Raw genomic sequence first — 19,042 nt, forward strand, 5'->3', positions numbered from 1 at the left:
AGCGCAGATTCAACGTTTTGCGGTTTCTTTCTAGTAGCCATTGCTCGCCCATTGTTTGTCGGTGATTGCTAGTAGCCATTGCTTTAACTAGTTCATCAAGTGTGGGGCCAGAAACGACCAAGATGGCCGAAGAAGAGTGATGGAAAGGGGGAGCGGCCGAAATCTGTGGTATCCTCCTTTGATCCATTCATCGAAAATCGAAAGAATCCAGCGTTTCGGGCGAAACACGAAACCGACGATTGAAACGCACAATCTTCCAAGATGACGAGGAAGATTTCGAAGATGTGTGCCGAAAGAAACAACCCCGGCTGGATAGAACCGCAGTGCCAACTACTTCAAGATGTCCGCAGCTGCAACGAGACGAGCTTTCAGAGCAGCTGAAAACAGAGAGCGAGCACCTGAGAATCTTGAAATGGGTTTTCTGGTAGTCGAAAAATGGGCAAATTGATTATTCAGCAAGGAATGGAGTAAGATACTTCGCAGCGTTTAAGGTAGAAAGAGTTTTTCTGTAATGAATTCGCGATGTGTTATGGATATAGTTTTTCTTTTTTCTCTAGAAACAAAACTACCAATCCTCGACGACCTACGTTAAAGGGGGGCTTTGGTTATTTCGGGACCAAAAAAGGCTTATTTTTGACGATTTTTAGTGCAGAAACCATTCAACTTAATTTTTTCAAGTAAATGTCATATTAAACTACAACTTTTTAAGAATATTTGGTTCTATTTTTGGGAAGATTTGATCTAAACTACGTTCGTGACATCCAATCTAGAAAGGCAAGTTTGCAAAAATATAGTTTTTGCGGTGTCCATTGTAGCCACGTGCCGGGTCATCAGAATTATAGAGATGAATATTCTTTTGTTAGATTATAATTTAATCCATGTAGCCCCGTCGAGTTTTTGTTGAATTTCCTAATTTTCATTTTTTTGCAGTCTTTTGAAGTTGAAAAAGTGATGCTTTTTTCGATATTGCAAAAAACGACACTTTACATAATTAAAAAAATTATTTAAAAAAATGTATCAACAATTTTTAGAAAATCTCGACGGGGCTACCTGGCAAATAGTGTACAGATTATGTGTTCAAAATTTCAAATCGATCGGTCCAGTAGTTTTCATGCTACGATGGGCAACGGCTTTGAAAACGTAGGTTTTGGGAAACGCTATTCAAAATTGCGAGATGCTCTGAGCCTTGTATGGAAAGCGGATGTTCAATAATCAATATCTTTGTCAGTTATGCTGCGATTGATCTAAAAATTTTACATAGTACTCTTGAAAGGATAAACACTAATGAAAAAATAAAAAAAGTAAATGCCGCAGCCCCCTCTTAAGATGCGGCTGGTCTGTACAACTGATGATAGTGAGCCGTTGTAAATTAGTTGTTGAAACGGCCCCAAGTCTGGCAAACATAGCAGTTACGGTGTCAACTCCTAGGCCGTTTTTCGATCAATCCTCGAGCCATTGAGCTCTTTTTTTTCGGTAGGAAGTTGACGATATTTGTAACCTTTCTGATTCCATCAGACACACAGTATTGTAATTCTGCTGAATCAATGACCTTTTAACTTCGAAGTTGATGGACTTTTGTTTAATGGTTGACTGAATATTAGTTGTTTAAGATAAGAATTCCAATGGGAAAGAAAGTAAAAAAATAGTGTCCAAAGTGCCCATCAACAGTTCTGTAAGTTGATTAACATTACTTGGAAAAATAAAACTACAAGCGATAATGCGGTAATTAAAATAACGAGAAAATTTACCGAGGTAATTAAAATAACGAGAGTTTTGTTCATCGGTTGTCATCATAAAGGTAATACACTTCAGGCAATTTTACACTATTCGTTTTATTTTCTTCAACTATCTCTCCGTTTTTGTTTTCAATAAATATTTACAATAATATCCGCGTAACTGTTATATGCAAGGAAATAGTATCGCAACTAAGATTCTGCATCAACTCAAGAGCTGACTCCATCATTTACAACACACTTGATATTCATCCTGTTTCCATAAGATTGAAAAGAAAAGATTGAAAAAAAAACCAAAAGAAAACATTGGATACAAAATTCCACAACAAAAACAAAATCGATCCACTAACCTTACCAATCGCTTGGCAGTCTAACTAAATATACTTCTTGTTGAATTCCCAGTTTCTTACTATCTCGCATTCTTTTTCCGTTCGTTCGATTCATTTTTTAGCTGTATGTCTTTTACATTCGTTACCTATTGAAAAGCACGACAAAATACTGTTCTCTAGGCCCAGTCCGCACAAAACCTTATCTCGCCACGATCCTTCGCGTGGCGTGATCACACAGTTCGCCATATTAGGTATCGATTATTTGCGATTATCTCTAACATTGTTGGTTGGACTTTGCCATCTTCGATCGATCTTAACCTATCCAGGACTGAAGATGGTCCGGGTATGTGTTTTTGTGTTATAGTTACATGCTTGTTGAATTGCAATGCTATGGTTTTGCTTACCAACTGGCTCATATTGATACGATGCGGTTTCGAGAAGAAATAGACCGATTCGTTCAGGTGCCTTCGATGAGACTAGTGATGACACCCGACCGTCGATCAAGCTTCCGTTGCAATACGAATCCTTCTCGCATAACTTCGATGGCAAAAACCCATTTGCTCATAGATGAACCGACCAACCAGATTCGTGTCTTAAAGCAAGTGGGGCCAAATATGAAAAAGGAATCGTGCAGGATGTGAAAAGGGTAATTGATGGAAAATGGAAATGAATAGAAGCAAATAAATAAAATATTCTTTTGAAGCAAAGATACACGTTCTACAAGGCTTCTCAGTTTGAATGCTGATGATGCCCTATGCTGAAGATGTTCATGATTATAATAATTATTATCATAGAGCAATCAAACATAAAAATGATATCAAAGTGATATGTTTCTGCATAAAGACGAAATACATTTTGAGTTCATTCCCCTATTCGTTGGAGCGTCATATAAGTGCAATCACAACTTATAAGTGAAAGCTCAAAGAGAGACGAAAATGCTTTTAATAAAACCGATACAGAGTTCTGATGGAATGAGGCGCAATAAGTTAAATGTTGGTCGAATGGTAATACGTGCTGATTTGGGTTTCGTAGTACCGGTAAGGTATTGACACTAATTGCAATGATAGTAATCATAACGTTAATAATATGCTGCATTAATAAGTTAACGGTGCTTGAGGCATCGAGAGAATGATGATGATCGGATGGAAGGATGTTAGTTTCGGATGATGCAGGGATTAGAAAGTGGCCCCGTGAGTTTGTTAACAAACGAGTGGATTCTCTTGATGACTACTGTACCAACGAACTAATTTAAAATAGTTTCTTTTACGTTCCGGTAGCCGCCGCTGGTTAACTGACTACACATTGATGCACGGTGCTTGATGACAAGGATTGATGCATATGACAGTTTGGACTGATCTGGATTGAGATACTAACGCGTAAAAAGGCATGATAAACCTTCCGACAGATCGGCAAATAGTAGTGCTCATTTCCCATTTCATACGCCAGTAAAAGGAAGAAGAAAAAAGCAACTTTGTGAAGTGCGTGGTGACGGTGGCTCCACTGGTGGGTTCCTGCCCGGGTAGGTCTGGATAAGAATGTTGCTTAGTGCCCGGAGAAGGGATGTCCTGTATTCGACCAATCAGTGCAACGTGGTGCGCAGTAGATGAAGTGTGCCAGTTTTAAATGCAGATTTTTTATGAAAACATGGTGCGTTTTGAGAGCGTAAATGAAAGTGAAAACAGAGGAAAAAAAAATGATTAAACAGAGCTCATGGTTGGCCGCAGAGAAATGGCCACATTAGGTCCATAGCTCGGATAATATGAAATGTGGCCGGCAGGCGGACGTACCTTTCCGATCAAAGTGTCGCACACGCACAAACAGGAATGCCGCCACAAGCGAGGCAACGGCTAGAACAAGCAGTAGCATCACGAGACCACCGACGAAGCTCGGTACCGACATACATATTGTTTCCGGATCAACAGTACGCTGCGACTGGATAACCACGGTTTCATTTCCCGAAGCATTGTTCAGCGCAAAGTTCACGTCGCCCGGTGCTACCACCTGGATGATACGTTCCGTGTTAACGTCGGTCATCTCCTGTGCATCACGCTTGTAAATACGCGGCCGAATTACGACTGACATCGTGTCTCGTCGTCGACGGACGCCTCGTAGATCATCCAATCCCTCAACGGACCGTGGTCGCCCACCAAGGCTGACCAAATTGCCACTGTCGCTGGGCAGACCATCGTCCTTCTTTTGCTTCGTCACAGTGATGTAGGATGTTTGTCCCGGTGGCGGTGGTGGTGGCATGTTGATGTGATCATGAATGTCGTTCGAGCTTAGATTGGACGACTGTGCCGGTGCCTGCGCCGGAACGTCATTTCCGTTAGCCGGACCATCAGATTTGTTTTCCGCGGAATTGCCAGATGTCTGTGCTTGCGGGGCTGGCACAACGCTATCCTGATTCTCGGAATATGCTCCCGAAGCATCGGAGGGATGACGTGGGTCTGGGTAGGCTGCTGGCGGTACACCATACTCCGAAAGATGCGGAGGGCCATACTCACCGCTCAGTGCACCTGGTGCACCGTACTCGCTCGAGATACCGTTGCCCGTCAATGCTGGTAAACCGTAGTCTCCGCCGGCACACTTTGGCTCGGGACAGTTATAGCGGCAAACCTGGATCACGCACTGGAAGTGTACGTTCATAGAGTCGGGGAATTTGAAGGCCTGGAAGTACGCGAACGACACCACCGAGGCCGACGGTCCAAAGTTTTTGATTTTTTGGAACTTGCTCATAATTTTCGGTCGCACAACACATCCATGCTGATCTACCAGCTGAATTGGAGCTCGTTTGCCATCGTGGGCAACACAGTTGCGTACCAGCATATCGAACTTGTTCTCATCATCCTTGATCGCCAGCACCATCGTCATCGTTTGGCCGATCTTTACGATACCCGACACTTCCGATGCCCATGGGCCCTTACCGACCTGAATTTGCATCCAACACTGCAGGTTATCACCAAGGAAATTGGCCGTGACGGCGTGTAACATATCGACTTGGAATGGGCGGAAGGTGACGGCTTTCTCGTAGAAATCATACCAGGTACAGCGCAGCTTGCGGGCCTACAAGCAGAGAAAAATCAGTTAAAGTTGCAATACTGGGGAGCAGTTAGGGAATTTACCTGATCCCAAACTTCCTGCACATATGGATCGTACTGGATGATGATCGTGTTCTCGACGTAGCTCCCAGACGGAGTCGGTCCACCAAAACTAGCTGCATTGTGGTTCGCTGAGCTCGACATTCCGCAGCTATTGAGGAAGATCTCGAAGGTGGCGCTCAAGTGGCCGGTACCTGGCTTCAGGTGCACACAGTGGGGATCGCTGTAAAAGCCTTTGGAGAAGATCATACCGTAGAACGGTCGATCGAACTCAATGTTGACACGCATATGTGTCTTCTCACACTGCACCTGCAGATGCTTGATCTGCGGGCTATCGTTCGTAGCAGACAGTGGCCACGGATCATCACCACCTCCACCACCGCTTCCAACGGGGCCGGGGCCATGTAGACTACCGCTACCTCCGCCGCCACTCAACAAACCAGGCGTCCCGTAAACTGGTGATGGTGCTGGCGGACCGTAAACGGCTCTGTGTTCCAGGGGTAATGCCGCCGAATCCACTAATGGTGCGTCGCAGTGTACATTCTGTAAACAAATGGATAGTCATTAGTTAGTCCAGTTTGGAATGAAATTGAGAATGGAATAAATGAAATAATTTAGATAATATAAAAGACCGCAAGGTTTACAAAATATAGCTCTACAGGCCACAATTGTACACAACTGCGGCACAGCGTGCGGGCATCGATCCTCTAGGAGATTGCCATTTGTGATATTTGTTGAGTTTTCATTTTATCCGAAAACAGTGAAAGCTTTGCTATAAACACTAATTAAGAAGAAATTGTACGTTTGCGCCACTATTTCCATTACATAGGGATGATGGTATGCTGGTGCAGTGCAGATTTTGGTTTTGAAGGCAATGGTCAAACCATGTGTAACCAAACGAATCCGATACAAAAGCTCCTTCTCACAATCATAATTTCCAGAGACTTAGCCTAAACCGTTGAACGGCACATCAGTACATAAGTGCCGTATGGGCATGGGCATGAGCACGGAGTCGAAATCGCTTTCTCTTATGCCGTCACGGACATCGCGTACCAAAGAGCCTAGTTGATGAGTTGTGAAACATTGACTTTCGGCATTTAGTAGCTTTCTTCCCAACCTTCAGTTGTCTCTGGAAAGCGTGGAGCACTTGAACATGTTTAAGATAATGTAATCGATATAGTTTTGCTCTTGTAATGATACAATGGTTGATGTTTTGCCGTAAATTTGACATCCTCTATTCTGATCTATCCACTTCTGATCAAATAAAGCATTCGGAAAAATGCTTAATATTTAAGATATTTACCAAAAACACTGTCACGTCTATCTTTAAGCGACAATGTAATGATCGCACCTATGAAAAATGGGTTTTTCATTTCCGATCACTGCCTGCGATCATACCATAGTTTCCTTCATTTAATTGTTCAATGAATGAAATGGAGGATTAACCCAATTACCTAATTACCTATAAAAACCTCATTTAGGATTAGGTTCAGCTACGTGTTCGTAGATGAGTAACAACGTATTCAAAAAGAAAAAGCTGCTATGGAGATGAACGCTTTTTTGTGATTCTGTGTGTTCTCAAATTGCCGATTGTTATCAATTGGTGCGATCGGGCACAGTGCGATCCGAGGTGAACTGTGGCACTGCAATCGATAAGTATATAGTTAGCCTTTCGGCATCGGTATACAACTGATTGAATTGCTATAGTATTCGATGAATATTAAATATGCATACCCTAGAGACCGCAAACCCTACCCGTATTAGTGGAAAAGAAAAAGAGCTGAATTCGCAGGATAACGATACTATGTTCGCCACCAAAGTGTTCCATCGCACGCTGAGGGAATCCTACTATTTCTTTTTCGTTTTCTGGTAAAATCAAAGTGTTTAGTGAAACTGTTCTCTTTGTTAATGAACAGTGTAGTTAAGTGTGTTATGGTTTAGAATCGACTTTTATACTCTAACGATTCTCTAGCTACATTAAACGGCCATCATGCGAGGATGTTTTAGCGATAAAATATAAAATTGCGGAGGCAACCATAAAGAACCGCATAACCTTTGCAATTTTGGGAGCATAGTAGGATTAGTTCTATCTTATAGCTCCATACAGCGGATAGGAGACAATTCCATCGTACCAACCACCGTTGTGCTATGTCGTGTTGTCTGCTTTTGATGATCGTAGTAGCGCAGAAAACCTGTACGTGTTGTTTGTGGAGTGGGCATGTTCCGGTCTTAGACCACTGTACGACAAGTATGGTCATAATTACGGCCAGATCAGCAGAGTGTCCTAGAAATTGGCATTGCCTGCACCACCGTTACACTTTCTTCCACAATTTGTTTCTGCATCTATAGCCAGGCACGGCCTAGGCGGTTGTTTCCGCTTTCACAGCGCAACCGTAACAAAACGTGGTAAACAATTTACAATTATTTTAAAAATTGACGCGCTTTCATTCAAGAGATATACTAGTTTTTCGATTCCAAAGCTTGAAGCATTTATAGATGACGGAAGTCGAAATCATCGAATACGATCAAATAGAGAAACCGAGACGTCTCAAACGGCTGGAGGAAGGGCTTAACAAGAATAGGAAAAAGAAGATAAGGTAAAAGTAAGCTTTGAAGGGCTCGCTTTTATTAGTAATGAAAAATATCACAATAACTATAAAACAAAAATGCTAATCGCTTAATTTTTAAATTCGTTTAGTTAATTAGTAAATTCGTTAAATTCGTTCCTCTTGTTCGTTAAAACAAAAGAATTAGACAGATAACAGTCAGGATGTTTTCTTTAGTATGTTTTTTCGATGCTGGGCGGGAAGCCTTCATAGGCACCGTTAGGAGGGTGAGAGCTCCTAGCCGGTAGTGTGGGATTTCCGGTATGTGTGGAGTCCGCACCTATCCACTAAAACTCTCCCTGTCAATGTCTTGAGCTCCTTTCGGATCACCTACGCGGTATTACCTTCGAAGGGGACGCTTTAAAATGTGACTGAAAGGAACAGTAAAATTTTCTATAATAAGCTCAAACACTGGGCGATACTTGTTGGCGTTGTTTCTTATTTTCTAGTTTCTTTGCTTTCTGATTCCTAATTTCTTTGAATCATCTTTTCTAACGGAAACATTCGCTTGGAGTCGTTCGAGGCAGCTTTAACTGGATTGTGTTCGCGGGACACCTTTTTGATTTGTTCACGGTAATATTTGCTAATGCGATGGTCTGCGGCTCAAAATTCTCCCCCGGTTTGATCAAATTTGACTTTCTCGACGAGCGGAAACCCCACAATCCGCGCAGCATAGAGAATAGGGGAAGTGGGTCGATTGGATAAAATAGCATTATGGGTGTCCTACCATATACATGAACGAAGCAAAAGGTTTAACAAAAGCCTCTAGCAAAAGGATCCTCGCCTAGTGTTGGTTCCGTTATAGACAGAAAGAAACAAAATGTTCCAGAATAAATGGTGGAAATAGGGCGTAAAACATATATTTTTACACGATCGTGAAACATAACATTTGGAAGGGTGAGGTATAAAAAACCGAAACGTAGTTTCGTGCCTTGCTTTGACAAACATATCTGTGTAAAATGAGAATCGCCAAATTGCCTTTTTTGTGTGACATCTCATTTGGCCGCTAAATGGAAAAGAAATGAACGAACTAAACGGGGAGGTTGCTCCTTACGTGGCGTAAAAGACACAATTTTGCACAGAAAACATACCGAAACAGGTGTCCTCGACCTGTTCACGCACCGTCCATCCGTCCATCAATCATCTGACTGCCGAGACTTTCCAGACAATTCATCTTTAGACGGCTTTTTCGACTGTTCTAATCCATTGGACTCCACTGACGATTACAAGGGAAGGGCATACAGTAAACCAATGTTACATTGAGCGCCCTAACTGTGTTTGTCTCATATCTTTCCTTCCAAGCTCCTCCATACATCCTATAGCCCCCTTCCCTCTTTCTGGTGAAATTTACGATCTTCCCTTTTACGAACGTCAATGCCCCAGCAGTGAGCGTGGCCAAGTGGAAAGCAAAGTGAAAGTTGGCACAAGACACTCTCTCTCCGTATGTGCGTGGCGTGTAAGTTAGTACCCGGTGCTCCGTGAGTATGGTATCCATGTGCGTTTCTCCTGTGCAGCCTCAGGACTAGAAAGAGATCGCGTGTGTGAATGCAAAATACACACAACCACGCGTTGCGCTCGATCAAGAGAGATGCGCGGCACGATTTACAAATCGTCAGCTCATGTGCTCGGACTCTAGTTTGTGCTTGCACGATTGATCGTACACTCGCGATCGTATCGCTCCGTTTCAGGTGTTTTTATGGGTGAGAGCGGGAAAACGATTCAAACTCTATTACTCTCTTCGCATTGTTAAGTATTCCACGGCTCCGTTCCACACCACTCCCTCTATTCATTGGATGCAATTTTCAGGTTTTCTTTTTTCTGCATCTTCAAAGCGTCAATGTGGAAACCAGAGCCGCTCTCGAAAGCTCATCGTGCACATCGCAGTATTTATAGAGCGGAAATTTTCACGAATCGATCGTTACTTCACTATGTGTATGATTTCTAAAACCTTTTGGAACCTTTTTTTACCCCCCCAGGGTCCCAGTTAGGATTATCTCAGTGTCTCATCGTTCAGCGATTTTTTAAACTACTTGAAAATCTGCAATTTCCATATGTTATTCAATGCAACAAAACTAATGAGTAGCTTGAAGAAGAATAGCAATAAGTGATGCCATCTGCGAATCAACATCATAGCATTACCCCAAACTGGAAAGAAAACTATCAACAGCAGAGTCTATGAGATGTGACATGTGAGGGACACTTCAAAGGGTACCCAACAGACACCACAGACAGGACCTTTGACTGTCCGACCGTCCCTAGTAGAGAAACATGAACCCTTGAAACCAGCTGGATCGCATTGAAACCTTGGAAAATAGGTCACTCTGATGTAATCGTATATCATTAATAACGGGTTCACTCGAGTGCATCCAACCTGTTACTGCTTTTATGAGGAAGGGTTGAAAGCAAAAAAAGTGCTACCTAAAGGATCTCAAACATTCCCTCTACCTGTACCTGAAAACTCCTATAAAAGTGTCCCGCGGTATGTTGCGGAAAGAATCGTAATTCTGTTTGGTCTGCGTACTTTCACTACTGTGCCGGTAGCTGGAATAAGTTTGAACGATCCAGAACGATCGCAACGAGGTGTGGACTGTCAACATCGTTTTCGCTTTCATCATTCGACATGAGTAGTTGAGCCAAGCTTCGGCCTTGTGGGTTCCCACCTTTGCCGAGAAATCATATTAATGCTTATTTAGTACCAGGTCTCCAATAATCGATGCCTATTTGTGATAAATTGTTAGTTCTTAGTTTTTGGCGAATAATGTCATCGATCGTTATGGGCTTTTTGGTACCATTACGTACCATATTTGCTATCTTATTTAATGTTCAATAGAGATAATAAAGATATTGACCACAATCAAAAAGTCAAACCCTATGGAGATGTATATTAAAATTCAAAGTAAGCATGATTTGCAGCGTCGGAGTGATCTACATTTAGCTATAACGTCTGCTTTTTTGTGTACCACGTTCCACTCATAAAGATCTTTCCGTTATCGCTGAGGGGGTTTTACATACGGTTCGCTTATCTTTTTTTTAGCAGTAGGGCAATGCCACAATGGTTTCCTGTAGCAATCCCCGCAAAGAGATAGTCACTCCGAAAAATAGTTCCTGCAGCAGTTTTAATTGCGGTAATTAAAATGCATCTGTCTGCGTTTATGCATTGTGGCATGACCTCTTTTTGACCAACTCGTAGTAGGAAGTTACTTAATCGTTGATGGTGTTAGTATGATGAATATGAGGTGAAATAAAACACTGTTCACAATAACCAGCGTTACAACGACTTCATTTTTAATTTGTAAGGCATAATGGCGGGGGTGCAATAAGTTTCCTACTTCTGTTTATGAACTCGTGCGACTTGCTAATGCTTAGCGATCATGATCTGGTATTTGCAGTGCCTTTAAATTCCGACACAATAACAAATTGCATCTAAAGAAGCACAATTCCTCCAGTAATAATATCAAATAATCGCGATCTGTCAACATAGTTTCAATTCTACTATTCCTCTTTCGTAAGTTCATTAAGTCCTAGGAAAAGAGGTGAAGATTTATTACGATAGCAGATTGATGAGCTGATTACAGGCTTGCTAAGAGCGTGGCCCAGATACACTTTATGCGATATGGTTATGCATAGCATTCCATCAATCTCATCTCTCAGACGCTATTATGCATCACGTCATCAGTCCACAGAAACCCCAATTTTGTCCATTCGCCGTCACGTAATACATATTGATAGTATCAGCGCCATGCGATTCAATGTTAATTGCACAAACGAACATTCCAATTATGTTTTGATCCGTAACGCGTTCAGGTAAAATGGCAGTCCATACATTCACACAGTGAATCTTGATGTTGAGCAAGACGTGATTCGAATGATTTATGTTAGGAAATACCGGGTGAAATCTGAATGTCATTTTATATTAGCCACACAGCAATAGTTATGTGGCGATTATGGTGAAGCTTTTGTAAGCTACTGTATTCTGCTGACACTACCGTAATCGAATCATCATGATAAGGATTACTGAACGTTGAACAGTACTTGCTTGCTGATAATCGCTATCAATAATAAATTGTTGTAGCCCATCATCCAGAGCGCAGGCTATTAACGAAAAAATACACTGACGAAATGTGGAGAAACGCTGCATAAATAAATTAACAATCCACCTTTCCTAACTGATCCCGTAACTGTTGATTGTTCGCATTTCTATCCTCCTTGCTTCTTTATGTTTTTCATCTATCTCCACGGACAAACAAGCTCATAACTACACTGATGAGAAAGAATGTGGCAAAAGAAAAACGTAGATCATGGAACATGTAGGATTTTCATGGTTAGTAGATACCATGGCTTAACGATGTTTCAACGGTGCCTGTCGACATTCAACATATCCCACAATATATTCCGTTAGGGGACTTACCTCAAGTACTGTGAATAGAAGCAAGTACGTTGCGATTAAGGATTGTACTCGGATAGCCATTGTTGTATAGTTATAGCACCGTCCTCGTTGATTATGATTAAACGGCGTATCCTTGGGGTAGTTGCTCGATACTTTTGACAATCACTTATGGAATAACTCGTTGTAGATAATCGTTCACGTTTCGTTCGTTTTATTATTCGTTTGGTATCACTTTTGGACTATGGCAGACGAAAACTGTTGAGAAACGGTTATCTGGAAAAAGAAAAAAAACAAAAAAAAAAATGATTTTCTATCCTTGCGAACTGAAGAAAATAAAGAATGGCTGCGTCAATAAATACTTTAATAAACATACGGCTCGTCAGTTCTTAGATATGCAAAAAAAAATCTATTCTTCGGCAATCGATGTGCCTTTGTTGGATTATGCAATGTTTTTTATTGGCAGCCTCCCCTACATTAGTATCATTCGGATGAAGTCACATACTGCGTAATACAACAATAATATTTAACCTGCAGTTAAATTGGTATTTTGACATGCACCATTCATGATGATGGTGTCGTGCAGTGGCCACAGTGGAACGCAGTGGAACATATAAAACAAAACAGCGATTATGCTCACTACTAAGTCCCAATTCTACTAACTGTTCATGGCTGAACCAGACTGACAGAAGCTACAGCAAATTACGTTATTCTTGCAGCTGCTTTTTACTTGTTTTTCTCGTAGCAATTTAGCTCCAGAATTTAGCGAAAAAGAAAATTGATGCAAAACTGGACCTTAACGTGCAATGCCATGGTTGAAAATGAAGCAATGCCAGAAGGTTGAGGCAAGAACACGATGCTACCGGCTGCGGTAGAATGTTCTGAGTTAACAACGAATCGTGGAAGATCCGAACAAATGTGCTCTAAGAAGATAGACACGAATGAGGAAGAATGCAACAAATTAGCGTAACGTAGCGCAAACATTAATAGAGCTATTTTATATGTTATTGTTAGTCACGATTACTGTTTCTCTACCCGGGGGTTAGCAGAGGCGTTCCTGTTGATAAAAAAAAAACTTTCGTCTCCTATCATCCGCACAGGGAAATCATCTGCTTTCAGTGAAAGGTTGAAACCACCAGCGATAGAGCAAAGCTACTCAAAACAGTAGCATAACTGGCGGTCTTGATAGCATTCCGATTGAAATAACCAACCCCTCGTTGGTCCAGTTTTTTTTGGAATGCGCAACCCTTCTAGAAACAAATAAAACAACATTTCCTGTCGACCAGCCGGTCAGGAACGTCAAGTTGGAAATGCATAAAAACCACTTTCTCCGAACACGACTCCACACATTTGCTAGCCAGCGTTCGGATCAACGGTAAACCGAGATCCGGTTGTGAATAAAATCGGCCAATAGCGGAGTGTCAGCTTAGTTCACTTTCACAGTCCAGGAGTAACATTTGTATCCGATTCGATCGATCGATCAACAGTTTTATCAAGCGGCCAGCCATCTTCACAGTGATGTGCATACGCCTAAAGATTCACACCAACCACTGCTTCCCAATTTCCGCTCGCTGATGATTGATTAGCTTGAAATATCACATTCATCCCTAGACCACTACCGGGTAACTCAAGGTTTCGCCTGGTTCGCAGTCGGAGTGGTTCGCACCTTTTGGCAAATTTGCCCATCATTCACTGTGATCGTGAGCTGCAGGATCATTTCCCACACATGTTACTTTTATATATTAATTTCGTTGCTGTTAACCATTGCTTCAAACGAAAGGAACTACCTCCACCAGAAACACTTTCACTACAGCTAGAGCACTAAACATGACGGTACTGAGATGACCACAGATCGTTGAGGCTAAAGGATAAAAGATCCACTTCATCATTTTGCAAATACACATTTCTTTGTGTAAGAATTTTTCCAATCGATTTCTTCAAATCTCAGTGCTTTATCACCATCATCACTGACGACGAACGTTTGCTATACTAATGGCCTTAAGGCAGCTGTGTTTATTACTATGCCGAAAAACGGAAGTTCCAATCAAACTGGATTGTACCAGCCATCGGAATGCTGCTGCGGTTTTTAATTTCCGAAATTCTGTTTATTCTCCTATGTGCTGCGTATCCGTTTGGAGTGCCTGGACGCGCTTCACATGGCTCAGTACGGGAAGCCGTGTCTCGACTTATAAAAAAATAATAAAAACGGAAGATCGGTGCCGTTGGGAACCATCGTCATATAAGTGGGTCACTGGTGCTCACGGGGGTATAACTGTTTTTCGTAAGATGATCATAAGGTTTGCAAATAAGCCTGTCGGTGCGACATAGGCCACGGTAAACTTACACTTTTTGTATCAAAAACGGCAGCTCAAGAATCTTACTTCAAACACTGTTCCAAAGACACATCTAGTACCATTTAATTCCGGGTAATTGACAAGATGCTACACGATCTAACGCACGCCTGCTTACTAGGTGACACGACCGGAAAAACAATGATCAATCTTCGCGAGGCTGGCTGGTAGTCCCCATACAAGCAACGCCACGCGCGCTATTGCCACGAACAAACGGTACACCGTGAGCCGGGGAGGTCGGCTACTACGTCAAGCGCAGGTTGTTGCGACCGTTGCGTTTCACTTATAATTTTTAACTAACCGTACCGGACCACCGTGCGCTAGCGGTTCGAACCAAGCGAAAATCTCACCCGGAACCCGTCGCTGGCCAACCAACCACTCGCCAAAGGAAAGGGTGAAGAGAAAATGAGTTCCATGCTGGCTTGCGTATGACGTTGAAACCAGTTACCTAGCTAGGAAAAGAGACAGAGTGAGAGAAGAAGAAAAGATCGAGAAGCTGTTCATCATATCTCCCCTGCACTCAGAGGGGTGTTTCATTAGCGCTTTCTCTTTTTCCCCTTCTCGTGACGATGATCTTGGGTCGAACGCGACCGATGTCGAGTTGCCGTCGACTCTCTGACTTTCTTTTTATCTCGCTCAGCGATCATCCCATATACTCAGCAAACTCGCTTAGTCCGTTGGAGCTTTCAAGAGCGGCCTTCACTCTGGTTGAATCATCATCTGCACACCGGCTACAGACTGGCCCGCTACTACACGCTCCGTTTGCATTGCGAAAGTGGGAGGGGATCGAAACTTTCTCGACCAAGCACCACCGAAATGATCGACATCACGGCTCTACGCGTCTGACTCTCACTTTCATTTTCTGTGAGCTACGACGAGTTGTGGAGGCTACGCTTTCGTGCAGATTGGGGTGGCGCTCCTGAGTGACTCCATCGATTTAGCGGATCTTGGCCAGATGTTACGGTTTCTGCTGCGGTTTTGTTTTATTAACTGACGAAACTTTACATCTTTAGCTATACCTGTTACTAATAGTGAAGCTTGGAAATGTTCTGATATGTCGGGCGACATAAATACAAATGGTATCATTCACGACGTTCGTAACATGCTAGAACTTGCTTCAGAGAGCGGTATTGTCTAGTAAAACATCAGCATTGCGTTGGAACGGTTTAACAGAAACAGCAAACATCCGGGTAAAGCTTGCACGACCGGTCAGGCACCAAAATTGGAGGACTTTCTATTTTTGTCCTTGAATGAACGATCATTGCTTGTAGCACCCCAATTGAATCGTGCAGGTTAACTGAGCGACCGTCTTCTTTGCCTTTCTTCTGGAACCTACATGATAATCGTTTTGCGACATCGAATCGACAGTGTCTTTTGGTGACTGCAGAACGCTTGCATAATTTCTCTCACTCTACCGGCACAATATCAGTCGCCCGGATACGGTAATGCCGGATCCAATTAAACCGGATGTGGGTGATTTTGTGAGTGATCATACGCATCCAAGCAGATACGCAGCGACCTCGCATGACTAATCATACGGGTTGACATGCCTATGACGGCACGAACGATCGAACACGTTGCCCCTTCGATAGGGGTTTTTAATTTTTGATCAGCTTGCAGCGATGACGAAGACGCATGCTCAGTAAAATCTCTTCGCGTGGATCCGAAGACCCATCCTTTATGCTCGATGGTTTGATTTGCTTTGACCTACTTCCTGGAATTTCGGGAGTGAGAGTTTCATCATTTCATTATTATGCGATCGATGCTTCATTCTGCCCATCCACGCATAGTATTATTAGATTTGTTTTCCGTTTCGATGACTAAGGTCGTCGGTTGATTGCAGTACCAAGTACAACCGATCATAATTGAAACCCGCAATTCTGCGAAATTCGAGTTCCTATGGACATTCCACATTGATGTATGTAACCGAAATTCAACCAGCCTATCTACAGCAACAGCTGAAGTTGTTCAACGTGGCTTCCCGTAAAACGCCCAATAGCCATGATATAGAAACGAAACAAGAAGCCACACAAAATGTGGGTCACGAGGAACAGAGGCAATGCGAACGATGAAAGGCTGGATGCCGGGTTCGGATGATTACTTGACTAGCGCGTTTATAACGGACAAGCCGAACAATCGATCAACTCAACCGAGAAGGACGTTGTTGCATTAACTAATACCAGATGAGTTCGAGTTTATCCAGATGGTTGTAAATAATAATATTGCTACTACAAAGTAAAGATATAAGAATTAAACATAATTAAAAAGAGGATAGTATAAGATCCTCATCCTAATTTAGATCTAATACCGCACACACTACACAGTGATTATTTGTCAGTATTCATTTGATACTTTGCTGACGGAGTGGTGGAAGTAAAGACAACGAACAATTAAAGTTGTCATTTAATTATCGACTTTTAGCGACATGTTGCTGTTGTATATTTCTTTTGTGTGTTCCATTCAATAGGAAGTAAAAAAGGAAACGGAGAACCGAAATTCTCCGTTTTGTTTTCATCAATATTCGTACGGTTGATCACGAGAACTGTAATGGAGCATCACCTTCGATGAAGTGAATTGATGCTACCAGTGCTTCTACTAATGATGATATTAATACTGAACTGCGTCTGCGTCATCCGGTACGTTCGTTAGGGTGGCGGATCGTTGCACTTCGTTTCTTTACGTCTATTGATTGAAGTAGCTCTACCCAGCTCCCAACCACACCGTCTGTTTCACCGTGAAACTTTCTCCTCGGTGTAGATCAATTCTCGCTACAACAGCACCGGACTTTCCAAGAGATGCAACCGATGGAAAAGTGAAACAGTCTTTTTTTTCGATGCCATTGTTTTACGCCGCGGGGCATTTCCGGGGCTTTAAAGAAACACACGCTGACCGCAAGTGCAGTAATGGTTTGAGCGGTATGGCACAATGGTAACTGTGAGCTGGATAAAAAAATAGCGATGATTGGTCAGCCTAAATTTGATTTTCTTTTCCTGTGCGTTAGTCTTTCGCTCATCGTATTATATGTTATATGTTGCCACTTATAGAGCAAAACATTTCGGTCAAATGTGCAGCCACTACGACTAACCCTTAACCTAATATAATTCCTCTCGATCTTTACCTTCAAAAGTACAATTTTTGAAAGGACAAATAAGGGACATCTTTTACTTATAACTTTACGGGGAACATTAATACTCATGTGAGAATAATGGTAAACTTCTACCAAATGGAGTGTATGCGCTCCGTACCTCTATATAGCCTTTCGTAAGCGCCGACGATTTCATAAATTAAACATTTTATGACTAACAATATCCGGCATGGCATGACTAACTTTTTTCGGTTCACTTTCTGCTCGTTGCTTTCTCGATTACTACTCCACATGATATTCCGAAAATATCTGCTCTACAGTTCCGCTCCTCATATGAAGGCCCGCATGTTTATGGATGGCAACGATTTTCACGTGTCCACCTTCCTGTAGCAACTATACTACGCTTCGAACATCGCATTGATCGAAACTGCAGTATTTTATAGCGCCTCTGTTGAACGATAGTCAAAAGTGATTGTATTGTGATTTCTTCAGAAATCGGGTTTGGTTAAAACGTGTGCTATAGGTTGATGAACATTTACGGCACATGGCATTCATATTATGCAAAAACCAATCATGATTATATTGACAAAGGAGAAGGAAGAAAAAGAAGGAAGTTGGGCATGTATTGCACCTAAATATTTCAGCCTTTCTTTAATAGAGTTTTGTTCATACGAATCAGGAAAACCGTTCAATCTTCCTCCAGGCCGAGATATGTCTCTCATATGAGCATCACATGGTAAACGGCTTATGACATAGCAGGTGGTCATCAGCAACCGCTAAGAAGGTTGGCCTCCCGCTAGGAATCGATCAACACACCATTTAACTGTGCCACCTTGCATGCTCACGTGCTTCCACTAGGTTCTCCCGTACGGGTTTGATTAATTAAATTGTGCCCCTGCACATGTTGCATCACCTTTCCGGTCACATGACGATGCGTATTGTGCTTATAGAACCTGGGGTGGTTCTATTACGTTCTGCAGCACTTCGTTAGATATTTTATGCTTTAAATATTATTGTGTCTGAAAATGATCGCCATTGATCGAATTATTCTCCCCAATACCCTGTCATTAGATCTTAGATTTCATATTAATTTTGACCTCGACTTCCGCCACTTAACGGTACGAACAGTTTGCTATTGGACTGATTCGAAAAGATTCAAAAGACTTCAATACATGCTGTATGTAGAAACAGCGAGGAACCCGCAACACTCCTAGCCAACCTCAAGGATTGTGGTGTTTCCGTTTCCTTCTTTAGCCACCTTTTACGATGAAATGCGAAAGATGTACACAAGAGCAGTCCCATGGAGAAAGGAATTTAAATCAATTTCCCTCCGGTTTTCATCTGCTATGCGGTGGGTATTCAAGGATCGATTTCGTCGGTTTTCTCTACCAATCGCAGCAAGCTACACAAAGCAATGGAAGTGAGTCGATGACTGTTGGTAATTAAAAATATATTA

At 42.2% G+C, this 19,042-nt stretch overlaps 1 protein-coding gene across 2 annotated transcripts in view; it reads right to left on the bottom strand.

Moving 5' to 3' along the window:
- Positions 1–1,835: 1,835 nt before the first annotated feature.
- The window catches only part of LOC125952911 (cuticlin-4), a 30,660-nt gene continuing 13,453 nt past the window's right edge, over positions 1,836–19,042 (bottom strand). The window contains exons 2-6 of one of the 2 annotated variants that reach the window (XR_007468834.1): positions 12,175–12,426; positions 5,185–5,703; positions 3,850–5,125; positions 2,084–3,627; positions 1,836–1,986 (exon numbers count right to left, since the gene is read on the bottom strand). Coding sequence is in view for 1 of the 2 variants with exons in the window: in XM_049682674.1 (XP_049538631.1) it covers positions 3,605–3,627; positions 3,850–5,125; positions 5,185–5,703; positions 12,175–12,234 (1,878 nt within the window). In the remaining variant the exon portion in view is untranslated. Of the gene's footprint in view, positions 3,628–3,849; positions 5,126–5,184; positions 5,704–12,174; positions 12,427–19,042 lie in introns of both variants that reach the window. The other variant, XM_049682674.1, reaches the window with a different exon arrangement.

This window comes from Anopheles darlingi, chromosome 2, assembly GCF_943734745.1.
Source record: "Anopheles darlingi chromosome 2, idAnoDarlMG_H_01, whole genome shotgun sequence".
In the NCBI taxonomy this organism is placed as follows: Eukaryota; Metazoa; Arthropoda; class Insecta; order Diptera; family Culicidae; genus Anopheles; species Anopheles darlingi.